This window comes from Neopsephotus bourkii, unplaced genomic scaffold (genome assembly GCF_033783945.1).
Source record: "Neopsephotus bourkii isolate Nb327-2 ecotype Australia unplaced genomic scaffold, CSIRO-AGI_Nbou_v1 NB_1363, whole genome shotgun sequence".
In the NCBI taxonomy this organism is placed as follows: domain Eukaryota; kingdom Metazoa; phylum Chordata; class Aves; order Psittaciformes; family Psittacidae; genus Neopsephotus; species Neopsephotus bourkii.
The window spans coordinates 241,127-254,645 of record NW_026901842.1 but is presented as its reverse complement, the minus strand read 5'-3'; the positions used below and the strand labels follow the sequence as shown (position 1 = coordinate 254,645).

The following is a 13,519-nucleotide window of genomic DNA, read 5'->3' as shown; positions in this document are numbered from 1 at the left end:
TGTATTCCAGTCCAGAAATGCCCTGCTAAGCCACACACATTTGCTCACTGTAAATTTTGCTGTTATGCCTGAGCCAACTGGGTGGGTGAAGCCTAACTGTAAATAAAATGGTCAACTACCAGTTCTCATAGGCTCTATTTTTTGCAGTATTTCATTAATCAAGAAAGCAAATCCAGAGTAAATCTCTCCCCTTCATCCCATGCCATTTCTGCAGGTGACAGCCACTTCAGTGATTAACATCAACTGGCAGCTTGAATTCCTTTAGTGAATAGAAGGCAATTTCTCCATGATCCACCAGTGCAAAGACCACTGGGATGTCCCCGCTCTGATACGTAACCTGCTTCAAAGCCTGGAGAGATGGGATCTGCTCGTCAAAGCTGCAGGGAGAAAAAAAATATCCCGTTGTTCTCAAAGTGAGAGGAACACAAAGTTGTCTTGGCCAGCGACCACGAAGGCTTGGGATTTGGTAGTGACCCTCCCCACCCCTTTCAGTCACAGCAGGAGGCTGCCTGTACTGCACGCCAGCAGCTGAGAGCTGTCAAATCCTTTGCCAAAACGAAGGGCAACTGCCCGCTGCTCCACGCTGTGCTCATCAGATGCAGCTCACACAGTGACTGGCAAATTGCCAGCCCAGTGCAATCTTAATACCTTTGTGCTAGGCAGATCTTTAGGTTGCTGGGATCAACATCTGAGCTGCTTTTCCCTCCTTTAAACTTTGCCGAGTCTCTTTGCTTGTAAATGAAAACATTCCTGCAGCAAGGATCATCCACCCTACTTGCTCAGGACAGACCTTTGTAAAACTGGATCACCACTTCCCCTGCTCCCCTACAGCTGCAGAAAGTAGAGGAGGGACAAGTTTTGTCTGTCAAAATTAGAAAAGGCAGAGACTGAACTTCGTACCTGCCTGCTGAGTTTAAGTATCAGGTTGTGATCCAGCAAGAAAGGAGACACCTATCCCATGTTCATACTGATCCTGAAGTTACATTTGACAAACATACTAAAGCCATGGTCCTGAGCCTGTGGGAGGTACATGGCTGCAGAAATCCACTGGGATCTGTATTGGCTGAGGATTCAGGAACCATAGAGCTCCCTGCAAACCTGAGCTCTACCTGAGTTTCACAAGCATTGCATAAACACAGCCCTGGCTTCTTCTCCCTGACTCTAGTAATACATGACATGAACAACAACCAGATGATGAAACAGTGTGGGCTGAATACAAGGGGTGGGGAAATTGTCAGCCACAGCCTCCAACAAAGGAAGAACTGAGAGGTAAAAAGAATAATTCTGGGCAAGACCACCCTCAAGGGAGGCACTGGAATCATCCATAAGGCTCACAAGATGCCAGGTCATTTACACATCATTAAGACATCACTTCCACAACTGCAACTGTGATGTTTCTGAGCACAGCATAAGACCCCTGGATACCTCTGAACACACATCCTGACATACGGCTTCCCGGGGTTCGTCTTCTTAAACCTGGCCACAGCATCTGCTTGATACACGTTGAAGTGGATTTTCATGCCCCCCGGGTCCGCCTGCAGCCTGTCGAAGAAAGAACATATCCACCTTCATATGGGATTGAAGCGCTATAGGATATTGACACAAAAGCTCTTGAAGCCCAACTAGCTTGGGCCTTTGAAAGGCTTCACGCCCCCAAAGGACTGACCCTGCAACTGTTCCCATTCCTTCCCACACCAGAGCAAGCTCCTGCCCCACACCTACCCTGGCCCTGTTCTGCACCCCCCCATTGCAAGAAGCATCGCTAAAAGAAACAAAGCCCTGCACTGCCTTACAGGGGCCCCACACAAACACCATGCAGACTCTTTCAGTCAAGAGCAGAACCAAAAGTCCCAAAGCCAAGGTTTTATAATCACTCCAGCAGGGATGGCAGTACATTCCAGGGATGAGCACAGGTGAAACCCAACCTCTGGGGGAGATGACATGGCTGGGGTGCAGACAGTGAATGACAGGAAAAGAGCAACCCTGATGTTTTATCTGGCCTTGAATGCCCCAGATCTGTGCTGCAGGACCTGGTACCTCACAGAAATGCGTGGTACACTCACTACAACAGGGTCCTGGAGCGCTGGATTCTCTCGGCATCCTGGGTGCCAGGCAGCACCCAAATTGCTGCCATGAGCATCTCACGGACCTCACAAGCAGGCAGTCATAAGACATCACCACTCCCTAACAGCTATGAGTTAGCTGGCTGGATACTAACCGAGAGGCTCCATCCAGGATGTGGGAGGGCTGCAGCACACTGATCTGCTGGAGGAGCGCAGCTGGAGGGAGAAGGAACAGGAAAGGATCAGACAAGCTATTTCTCTCCCAGGGCACTCCAAGCACACCACCACCACCCACAAGCCTTCCTCCTCTGACAATGGCTGGCAGCACCACAGTCACCACTGGCTACTTCAAAGATGTCAACTTCGTCATCTCCTCCAGCACACAGCCCACAACACCCTGCAGTTGCTTTGCATCTTGCTGGCCCTGATTTCACATGCTGAAACACAGCAGAAAGGACTGCAGTATAGTACGACATGCGGAATGGATTAGAAGACCTCCCAAGGCTGTATTTATCCTGGCGTTTGAGTGGGCTATAGAGATGGAAAAGCAGAGGAGAAGCTTTCTTCTCTCTCGCCACACCCATGGCTGGGCTCCTCTGCCTGCTTTGCCTAGGCCTTCTAATGAGATTCTCCTTCTCAAGGTACTGTTCCCTAAGCTGAAGTTCAGCTTCTCCACATCACCCCTTTTGCTGCTGTGAATTGGGCAACTTTTCAGAGGGCTGGGGGTGAAAAAGGGTCCCTCTCCAGTACCTGGTGAGGTAACTTCATCTGGCCGCAAAAGCGGTGTGACAGCTTGGTCCCAGAGATGCCGCGGTTGCTTCCAAATCCTCTGCTGGCTCCTCAGCTCCAAAACGGCTTTGTACTCCTGCCAGCTGGAGCAGCGCCTCACCTCCTGGTCAGCATTGACACTGCTCTTGTACCTGTTTTCCCTCTCTCGCTGCTCCCTTTCCTTCCGTGACAGCTTCTCCTGTTTCTGATTGATGCATGAGCACCAGCAAGCTACATCAACCTCCCTCCCCGGCACGTTCTCCGGCAGGAGCCTGTCATCAGGTGAGGGCAGACGTGTGCACGGCTGGTCTGGGGCCACGTTTGGCAAGACAATGGTGGTAAAATCCCAGCGGGGTGCATGGGTACCAATGCTGCTCTCCTTGTGGTCTCCAGCCCAGCTCCTGGAGGGGCTCAGGGAATCCTTTTGTCCTGTATCAAGGGGAACTGCATTTGACTCCCCCTCTCCACTGCCAGCATCTGATTCCTTTGGCTGCTCTGACAAGGGCTTTTCCTCTGTGGCAAGGCAGCTGGAGTCTCCGCAGTTACCTCCAGCTTTTTCGGAGGTACCTTCAGCTTCTGGAAGGTCCTGTAGTACCTTGTATTTCTTCTCATGTGACCTAAAGACAGAAGCAGCAGCATAAAAGGGAGAGCAGCGTGTGGTGGAACTTTATTGCCTTTGAATCTTGACTCCTCCCTGCTAACAGGAAGAATACAGTCTATCAAGACGGCAAAGGTGGAAGGAACCCCAGACAAGTCTGAAAAGCCTTGACAACCTCTTGGCTGGAAGAAGCGCATTTACTTGTGTGACAAAACAAGAAGGGAAAAAAAGCAATAACCCCCTGCAACACTCCTGGCCTGGGGAAGAGTGGCAGGAAAGCCACTTGGTGGAGAAAGACCTGGGAGTACTGATTGATGGAGCTGAACATGAGCAGCTTGTGCCCAGGCAGCCCCCAGCATCCTGGCCTGTACCAGCACCAGTGTGGCAGCAGGGCCAGGGCAGGGATTGTGCCCCTGCACTGGGCACTGGTGAGGCCGCACCTCGAATCCTGTATTCAGCTCTGGGCCCCTCACTGCAACAGAGACACTGGGGGCTGGAGCAGGGCCAGAGAAGGGAATGGAGCTGGTGCAGGGCCTGGAGCACAGGGGTGATGGGGAAGGGCTGAGGGACCTGGGGGGTTCAGTGTGGAGAAGAGAAGGCTCAGGGGGGACCTGATGGCTGCCTACAACTGCCTGACAGGAGGATGGAGCCAGGAGGGGCTGGGCTCTGCTCCCAAGGAACAAGGGATGGGACAAGAGGAACCGGCCTCAAGCTGCACCAGGGCAGGTTTAGATGGAGCTGAGGAACAATTCCTGCCCCAGAGGGTGCTCAGGCATTGGAACAGGCTGCCCAGGGCAGGGCTGCAGGCACCGTCCCTGCAAGTGTTCACACAGCGTGGAGACGAGGCCTCAGTGCCATGGGTTAGTGGTGGACTTGACAGTACTGGAGAAAGTTTGGACTTGATCCTAAAGGTCTTTTCCAACCCAACTGATTCTGATTCTAAAAGCAGGCCAAAACCAAGCAATGAATGCCAAAAGCAGAATACATTTCTCAGCAGTCCTACATGAGGTTTAACTTTAACACCCAGAATCCCAGCCTTGATCTGCAGAGACACACACTCCCCACCTGCCATGCAGCCTCCACATACCCCATATACACCCAAACACCTCCATGCAAACATTATGGAGTTCAGCCAAACCAGCACAGGCCAGGCAGAAACCTTCCTACCATTGCCTCTTACTGGTATGAGATTCAGCCCCTTCTCCCAGAGAAGATGGGGCAATTCTTAAATCAGCAGTCTTATCTTCCAATTCCTAGAATTTCCTAACTCCTCAGGGACTGATTCACTTGACAGCAGGAATGGACCCATAGACCACACTCATCCTCACTTGTCTCTCAGAGGATGTTGCCACCTACTGGAAGCTGTCAGAATTATTAACAAAATTAAATCATTTTCTGTCTGCATCGTGGCAACATTTAGAGGCCATGTGCAAGTACCAGGACTCAACTATACACTCTGCTCTTTAGCCCTAGAGTGTAAGTTGCCCTGAGGGGATGGATAAGTGCAAGATGCACTGCGGTGTTCGCACTCCCTCTAAAAGAGGGCAAGACAACACTCCTGCCACATGTTTCTTCTGCACTGACTTCTCTATCCTTCTACTTTGGCATCTCACCATGGCAGTTGGCAGGTTCAGGGGCAGTTTGCCTGTCTTAGCACTAGGATGCAGTGATGAAGTAGCTGTTCCTGAGCCAGCAGGGCCTGGGAGAGGACAGAAGGCAGCTTTGGGCCACATGCTTACCCGGGACTGGAACTCCTCCTCCTTTTGCAATGGTGTTTCCCAGAGCTTTTGCAGTGACTTTCCAAATTCAATTGCCTCTCGTAGGGAGACAGGACAGTGCTGCAAGGAGACACCAACACAGAGGCTAAGAGCAGGGTGAGGTAGTGGAATTGCCCTTTTTGCTCAGCCTCAGAATACAGCAACAAAAACCTTTTCTTTCAGGCACAGAAAATCCACAAGCAGGACCAGGATGGTCCTCAGTTCACGCCCCATTTCATGTTCCCAACCACCTCCTCAAGAGGGAGGAGCAAGGAAGGGTAGAGTGCCACTTTTATCCTTTAATCTTCCCAAGAGAAGGAATGCAGGGTCAAAGTCCTCTTCGCTGCCGTTCCACTGGGGCCATGTAGCAGGCACAGAGCTGCTCAGGGTCTTCAGAAAGGAAAAAGCAGCACAGAAAGGAAAAGTTGGTTACCTGGGGTCGAATCTCAGTACAACATAACCCAGTTGCTTCAAGTGGCTGAACACCTTAGAGCAAAGGAAAGCAAAAGGGTTAAACAACTACCCCCAAGACAATCTACTTCAGTTTTGCTATCACTGAGCAAACACAGTGCAGCACTCACAGAGGGGAAAATGCCAAGGTGAGGACTCGAAGCAAAGGTGGGAAAACAGGAACGGATCATCTAGAAAACTGAGTGGGAAAAACTTTCCCTGACTGTCCCACTCTGCTCTCAGCCACTGGAGGAGGCGGTGTGGCAGAGGCTGGGCTCCCTGCACCAGCTGGAGGTCTCAACACACCTGGTAATGTGGCAGGTCCATTGCCTCCTGGGACAGCAGGATCTCATAGGCTTCCTCAATGGACAAGGGAAGATCCCTGTAAAAGAGCTGAAGAGAGCCCTGCAGGGCAAAAGCTTGGTGTTGAGAGAATCACAGAGAACAAACCTACGTAAGCTCACACTGCTCTCTTCCTGACAGCTGGTCCCAGCACCCTCCTTGACACGATACCCATGTGCCACCTGGATTATTCATAGTCCCTCTCCTATGCCCAGTTCCCCCATGCCCTTATTTTAGCAGCCAGGCAATCAGCTCCCACCCACCACTGTCAGCTCCAGCTGCATGTTTGGAGGATGCTGCAGGGAGCATGATGCTCAACTACTACAATGATGACTGCTTTGGGAGATAAATGCCTTTAACTTTGATGATCTCAGTGACTCAGGACATGGCACAACTACAAAACCTTTTAGAACCAGCACAACTAAGAGAGCTGGAGCAGAGGAATTGATGGTGTCCTCAGATGTCCTCAGATGCCAGTAGCTGGTGGCTCCTCTGAAGCATTTACTGCAGCCCCAGTGATCCCATTGCTACATTCCCCAAGCAACAGCAGCTCACCTCCCTCAGGCAGCTGTAGGTGAGGCTTCTTTTTTTGACCTTGCTGGGTTTTGTTTTGTTTCGTTTTGAAGACAGTGTTCACCCAAACAAAGCAAACACCACACTAAGAACCACAGCTGCACCCTGGGATGGTCTGAAGGCATCTAACTGGGGACAGACCCTGCAATCAGCAACTGACCAAATAACTGAATTTTCATCAACTTGTTTCCGATCTATTTGTCAAAATGGCAGAGCTAAAAAAGCCCAACCTCTGCAGTCTGGACTTAAGGGATGGCATCAGATGCCCACTATCTGATTAAGTTTTGCTAAAGGAAAAAAAAGCTCCCCTTTAGATCAGACTGATTCCAGGCTTTGGTGGAGAGACAAAAAAAAATCCCTCTTTATGGCAAAGAAATCCAGCTGAGCCCTCACCAGCATTTCTGCAAGCAGAGAAGCACTGAAAACAACTTAGTCTCACTCCCGTCTGCCCCATTTAGATTTCTTTCTGCCATACATCCTGAGAAGAGATGTCAAGTAGGAAGCCCAAATATCTCTGACTGTCAAGCATGTACAGCACTGGCTGCTCTAGAACTGTCTCTCATACCAACACCCTTCACATGGAAAGGTCTGATTTAGTGCCTCTGTGTGGCCCTGTCAGGCTTGAGAGGGTTTCACTAGTTCCTATCAGCTTCAAGGAGAAGCACAGAAAAACTGTGCTAAGGAACTTCTGAACCCTGCCACTGCAAAATCTGTAAGATACACTGGGGACAAGGGAAGAAGTCAGTTTATGACAGAAAAGGCATTGACCAGTCTCAGATGTCCTAATTAACTGCACACAGCTCTGAAGAAAAGAGTTCCTTGGTGTCAAACCCTTTTATTCCAATTAACTCCTACAAGGAATAGCAGATAATGGTTTGATCTCATTTCCACAAATTCCCAGAACAATGTGTTTTCCTGGACTGTGGAAGGCCAAGTGTCCATACACAGATTTCATCGAAGAAATAACTAATATATAAACATGTGCTTCATCATCCCCAGAGCAAGAAAGTAGAGATCTCAATGGAAAACTCTGTAACTTGCTTCTCATGCTTCTTTCACTCTGGTAAGAAAGCTGATTCACTCCTGCTGTACCAACAGAAGTTCAGATCAGGTAAAACTCCTTGTCTCTATCACTGTATTTGACATAGGAGTGGATTAAAATAATACCAGTGGAATAAACTGGACACTGACACATGCTGTCAGTGACACAGGGGCTCCCGAAGAGTACAAAATAACCCATGGCTTGGAGACAAAGAGCTCCATCAGCAACAGGCAAAAAAGAGACCATTCCTCAAGAACCAGGGGTTTATCACCTGCTCAAATCACACCAGCGACCAACACAAGTGTCGTGGTTTAAGCCCACCCGGCAACCCAGAACCACACAGCCACTCACTGACTGCCCTTTCTCCCCCTGCTCCTGGAGGGATGGGAAGGAGAATCCGAAGAATGCAACTCCCATGGGTTGAGATAAGAACAGTGCAGTAACTAAGGTATAACACAAACCACTGCTGCTACCACCAATAATAATGATGATAAGGGAAATAACAAGGGAAGAGAATACAGGCGCTCACCACCTGCCAACTGGTACCTAGCCCAACCTCAGCAGTGATCTTGCCCTTCCATGTAACTGTCCCCAGTTTATATACTGGGCATGGCGTGCTGTGGTATGGAATACCTCTTTGGTCAGTTTGGGTCAGGTGTCCTGGCTCTGCTTCCTCCTGGCTTCCCCTCCCCCCTGGCAGAGCACAAGACTCAGAAAGTCCTTGGTCAGACTAAACATTACTGAGCAGCAACTAAAACCATCGGTGTTATCAGTGTTGTTCCCAGGCTGAAAGTCAAAGCCACAGCACTGCACCAGCTACTAGGAAGGAGAAAAATGACTGCTACTGCTGAACCCAGGTCAACAAGGCAAGTGAAATCAGAATACTGGCCAGAAGGCCAATTGTATCTTGGACTGCATTCAGAGGACTCTGTTCTGCTCTGGTGATCCCCCACATGGAGCACTGCATCCAGCTCTGAAGTCCTCAGTACAGGAAAGACATATGAACCTGTGGAGAGGGTCCAGAGAAAGGCCACAAAAATGATCAGAGGGATGCAGCACACCTCCGGTGAGGAAAGGCTGAGAGAGTTGGGGTTGTTCAGCCTGGGTAAGAGAAGATTTCAGGGACAACTTATTGTGGCCTTTCAGTTCCTATAAGGGGCCTACAGGAAAGAGAGCAAGAGACTTTTTAGCAGGACAGGACAAGGAGTGATGGCTTTAAACTAAAAGAGGAAGATTCAGACTGGATGCAAGGAAAAAAGTCTTTACAATAAGGGTAGTGAAATACTGGCACAGGTTGCCCAGAGAGGTGGTGGATGCCCCATCCCTGGGGACGTTCCAGGCCAGGCTGGATGTGGTTCTGGGCAACCTCATCTAATTGAAGGTGTCCCTGCTCATTGCAAGGGGTTGGACTAGATTTGCTTTGAAGGTCCCTTCCACCCAAACTATTCTATAATTCTAAAGCTGCTACAGCTGCCCCGGTCATTCCAAAAGGACACAATGCCCCATCCATGCCCAGGTATCGTACTTACACACTCCAGCAGGTATAGAGCTTCCTCGGGCAGAAGGCACTGTTTGCCATGCTGTGTGAACCCCATGGTGTGCCAGAACTTCCCCTGGAACAGAAGCACAAATCCATGATGGGCTGTGGCTGGTCCCTACTGATAAGCAGTTCTTTCCCACTTCAAGCAGCAAATTAAGGAATCTGCAAAGGCCAGCAGCAGATGATGGCACCAAGTACACTCTGTAGCTCACTCACCGCAGGGGACTGCAGCTCCACGATGCCCTGTTCTGGCTTCCACTCTGCTTTTACCAGATTCCCCCTGAGAAGGTTAAAGATTAGGTTAATATTGGCATGTCTTACTGTCAACTCCTGCTGTAGCAACACAACAAGCTCAAGAAGGTGTCAAAAGGCAGCAGACTTCCAGGTGGCATTTTTACAGGGTGAGGCCTTAGAAAGACAGCATCCTCTGGATCTAGCAGCACCAGCTGAAGATTTTATCATCACCAACTGAAGACCTAAAGGGTCTTCAGTCAGCATCACAGACATCTGTCCATAGGCTATAGCAGCTAGCTAGGGATGCATGGCCTATAAACCATGACAGATTATACAACTGTTCAGATGCTTCTAAGACACTCAAATTGCTGTATCCCACCCACAGGAGCCTATAGGGAAGAAAAAAAGCAAACCACAAACCCAACCAAAAAACAGCAAATGGAATAGTGAAGGGTGACTCTTCAAGAATGCAAACATTCATTTTTAGTAGCTGGCTTAAGGAAACAGAAGGTAAGACCTGTAGGGTCCAGAACAGAACATCTTTAGTCAGTAGCAGTTTCCCCATCTGAAAGGAAATGTAAACCTACCCTGTCACCCCCACATCTCCAGAGCCTCCACTGCTGGTCCAAGACACGCATTTACAGATGTACTTGCACAAATCTGACTTTGACAGCAGTGGAAGATAACACAGGGAGACCTGCCTGTCTGTGGGAGGTCGCCATTCTAGAGTCCCCAGGGCTGTGATTTTATGTGAATAGTTTGGGCTGCTACTGAACAGTGCAGATAGAGAAACCATGACCAGAAAACAACTGGCCAAAGAGTGTGCACTGACAGGGAGCATGTGAAAGTCTCCCAAGAAACTGTAAACTCCAGAGACTGGTAGTGCTGTTAAAAACCACTAAAACTGATAAACCAAGGACACTGCGAGGAGGCCAAATCTGCACAAGGCCACACATAAACATCTGTTGGAGCAGTTCCAGAGGAGGCCACAGAGATCCTTCGAGGGCTGGAGCAGCTCTGCTCTGGAGCCAGGCTGAGAGAGCTGGGCTGGGGCAGCCTGGAGAAGAGAAGGCTCCTGAAGGGGAGACCTGAGAGCAGCTCCAGTGCCTAAAGGGGCTGCAGGAAACCTGGAGAGGGGCTTGGGACAAGGGATGGAGGGACAGGGCAAGGGGAATGGCTTGAACCTGCCCGAGGGGAGACTGAGCTGAGCTCTTAGGCAGAAGCTCTTCCCTGTGAGGGTGCTGAGGCACTGGCACAGGGTGCCCAGAGAAGCTGTGGCTGCCCCATCCCTGGCAGTGTTCAAGGCCAGGTTGGACACAGGGGCTTGGAGCAAGCTGCTCCAGTGGAAGGGGTCCCTGCCCGTGGCAGGGGGTAGAACTGGATGAGCTTTAAGATCCTTTCCAACCCAAGCCAGTCTGGGATTCTACGATTCTGTGACCAACAAGATGCTGTGTAACTCAGGTCACACACAAGAAATCAGTGGCTGCTGTCTGCAAAGGCTGCAGGAGAACACACACACCTGAGAGAACCAAGGGACTGTCTGAACACCCCCACTGAGGTCCCTGGTGCTGGTGCAAGTCCCTGCTCCGGAAGGAACCGCCGGGGTGTGCTCCCCCGGCTCCTCCTCCCCAGCAGGTGAACGAAGGGATGCCTAAGGGACCCGACTGCGGACACCTCCCTGACATTCCCATTGCACTGCTACAGCCGCAGTGCCCCAGCACCCCACAGCACTCCGCGCCCAGCCGCGGGGACTCACCGCCGCACCACCCGCTCCTCGGAGAGCAGCCGCCACTGCTCCTCCTGGCACAGGCGCAGATTCTCCGCCTGCTCGGCCGAGCCGTCGGGCATGAAGTCCTTCTGGCCCTGCGTGCGCTTCGAGGCCTTCCGGCCGCCGGCCGCCCGTGGCTGCGCCGCGCTGCGGGGCGAGAGGCGCGGCACGGTGAGGGGCAGGGAAACCGAGAGCACCGGGAGCACCGACACCCGCCCCGCGGCCTCCCCGTGCCGCACGGCCCAGCACCAGCCTACCTCAGAGGACGCGAGCACTCGGCCTCCATAGTTCCACCGCGCGCAGCCGCTTCCTGCCGCCACCGGGCCCTAGCGCCGGCAGAGCGAGGCGCCGCTAGCGCGCCCCCTGGAGGCTCGGAGGACTGCGAGCGCTGCGGCTCTCCCCATGCTGCGGGCCAGGGCCGGCTCTGGAGGGTGAGCGCCCCCCCCTCCTCACTGCACGGCGGAGGAAGAAAAGTGGAAGAGCTCCTGGGTTGGGGTAGAGGCAGGGAGGTGGCTGACCCACTGACAGGGCAGGTAACACAGGCTGGGCTCCGGGAAAACTCATTTATTGACAATTAATATTAGTCCCAGGCATGGATATCTGCTTTGGAAGGGTCAACAAGAAACCTGGAGAGGGGCTTGGGACAAGGGATGGAGGGACAGGCCAAGGGGAATGGCTTGAACCTGCCCGAGGGGAGACTGAGCTGAGCTCTTAGGCAGAAGCTCTTCCCTGTGAGGGTGCTGAGGCGCTGGCACAGGGTGCCCAGAGAAGCTGTGGCTGCCCCATCCCTGGCAGTGTTCAAGGCCAGGTTGGACACAGGGGCTTGGAGCAAGCTGCTCCAGTGGAAGGGGTCCCTGCCCGTGGCAGGGGTTGGAGCTGGAGGAGCTTTAAGGGTCCTTCCAACACAAAACATTCTGTGATTCTATGACTTCAGGGGCTTCTGGTGAACATCTGGTCCAGCACCTGGGCCACCTCTTCTTCCCCTCCTTCCTGGCCTTGCTGTCACCTCTCACACTTCCTTCTCCCCCCCTTTTCCCTCCCTCTCCTCTCTGCCACATGGAATTTTGCCATTAAATACATTTCCCCAGAGGCATCACCAGCATCAGCAATGGGTTCAGCTGTGCCCTGTGATGGGACAGTCAGAGCCACCTGGAACCAGGCAGTCATCTGGAAGTGGCTGTGTCCAGCACAGAGCAGATGCTTCCTCTCCTCCCGCGTCCCCCACAGCCCCCACGGCTGGTGCCATGCGCTCTCAGGCATGTGCCACAGCTCCTGGAGCAGGAGCAGTACTGGGAAAGGAGGTTTCTCCCATCGAGGGCCGTTACTGTTTCTCAGGAATCATTGGGCCTCAAGTAGGAAACATACAGCATTGCCCCAGCAGAGTCCCTGTTTCCCACCGTGGTTTCCCAGTCACAGTCCTTTGACAAGGTGCTAGCTTAGGCAGATGAATGCATAAACCCTTCCCCTTCATTTTCCACAGAATGGTTTAATTTTCATTTCCTGCCTGATTATTTCCTTCTCAGTTGAGCCTTCATCCTGTGAGGAGGTGAAGCGATTTTTGGTCAGTGGTGCCCCTCTGTGGTATTGATACCAGGAAACAAAGGGTTAACATTGTGCCTGCTTGCTTAAGCAGTCGCTGTGCTTGGTGAAGCAGAGTTGTAGGAGTTACAGCTGCTAGGCAGAATTGTAGCAGGTAAGATTCATAGCTTAATATTTAAGACCTTCTTGTTCAGATAGTATCTTTAGACAGAAAAGGAACAAAAGACAGCCAGAGTAACAAAATTTACAAACTTGACAAGTTTCTACTTTCAGATACATAAAACCGACTTGTACCAAACCTGAGGTCTGGACAGGAGCCGAAACCCTACTGAGTCTGCGTGAAGGCAAGAAGTTACTTGTGGTGATGAAGAGGAACTACAGGCCTTCATCCTCATGACCCCTGATGACCACCACCAGGAGGCACTGCGCAGGCGCACCAGTGGGATGAATGCCAGAAACCTAATTATAATACTAGACAGAAATAGGTTTTGCATATGTATTAGGCGTGAAGCGTTCTCATGTTTAGGAAATCATTATATGTAATATAAACGAACTGAGTGGCAAAGGGGGGTGTGCATACTTTTGGAGGAGAAACCCCCATGCGCCTCAGCGCTGAATAAAGCATACCTACTTTACAGCTTTAACGAGTTGTGGAGTCAATCCACGCATCAATTTGGGGAACCAGGCAGGAGACCTCTGCTTGGCTGCAGGATCGGGGGAGCGGCGGACATCCTAGGCGCCCCAGGCCACTTGCCTGGAGGAGCTCTGCTCCTTGTCTGCTCGCTGCAGGGACAGACCCCAACCTGTGCCGGCTGCAGAGAAACGGTGTGCTTGGAATTTAGGTT

The 13,519-nt window shown here is 51.5% G+C and overlaps 1 protein-coding gene across 1 annotated transcript; it reads right to left on the bottom strand.

The window, feature by feature from the left end:
• Positions 1-118: 118 nt before the first annotated feature.
• TSEN54 (tRNA splicing endonuclease subunit 54) lies at positions 119-11,485 on the bottom strand. Its single transcript, XM_061366890.1, has 11 exons — positions 11,393-11,485; positions 11,124-11,282; positions 9,350-9,413; positions 9,123-9,206; positions 5,943-6,041; positions 5,620-5,672; positions 5,169-5,267; positions 2,814-3,448; positions 2,219-2,279; positions 1,426-1,542; positions 119-377 (listed from the first exon to the last, which is right to left on the bottom strand). Exons 1-11 carry the CDS (start codon positions 11,419-11,421, stop codon positions 227-229), a joined length of 1,551 nt encoding a protein of 516 aa, XP_061222874.1. The 5' UTR covers positions 11,422-11,485; the 3' UTR covers positions 119-226.
• Between the last annotated feature and the right edge of the window lie 2,034 nt (positions 11,486-13,519).

Coding starts and splice junctions, on each gene's coding strand:
- TSEN54 (XM_061366890.1), bottom strand. CDS start 11,421: ATGGAGGCCGAGTGCTCGCGTCCTCTGAG. Junction 5,268..5,619: donor GTACTGAGATTCGACCCCAG/GTAACCAACTTT, acceptor GTCTCCTTGCAG/CACTGTCCTGTCTCCCTACG. Junction 1,543..2,218: donor ATCCTGGATGGAGCCTCTCG/GTTAGTATCCAG, acceptor TTTCTTCGACAG/GCTGCAGGCGGACCCGGGGG.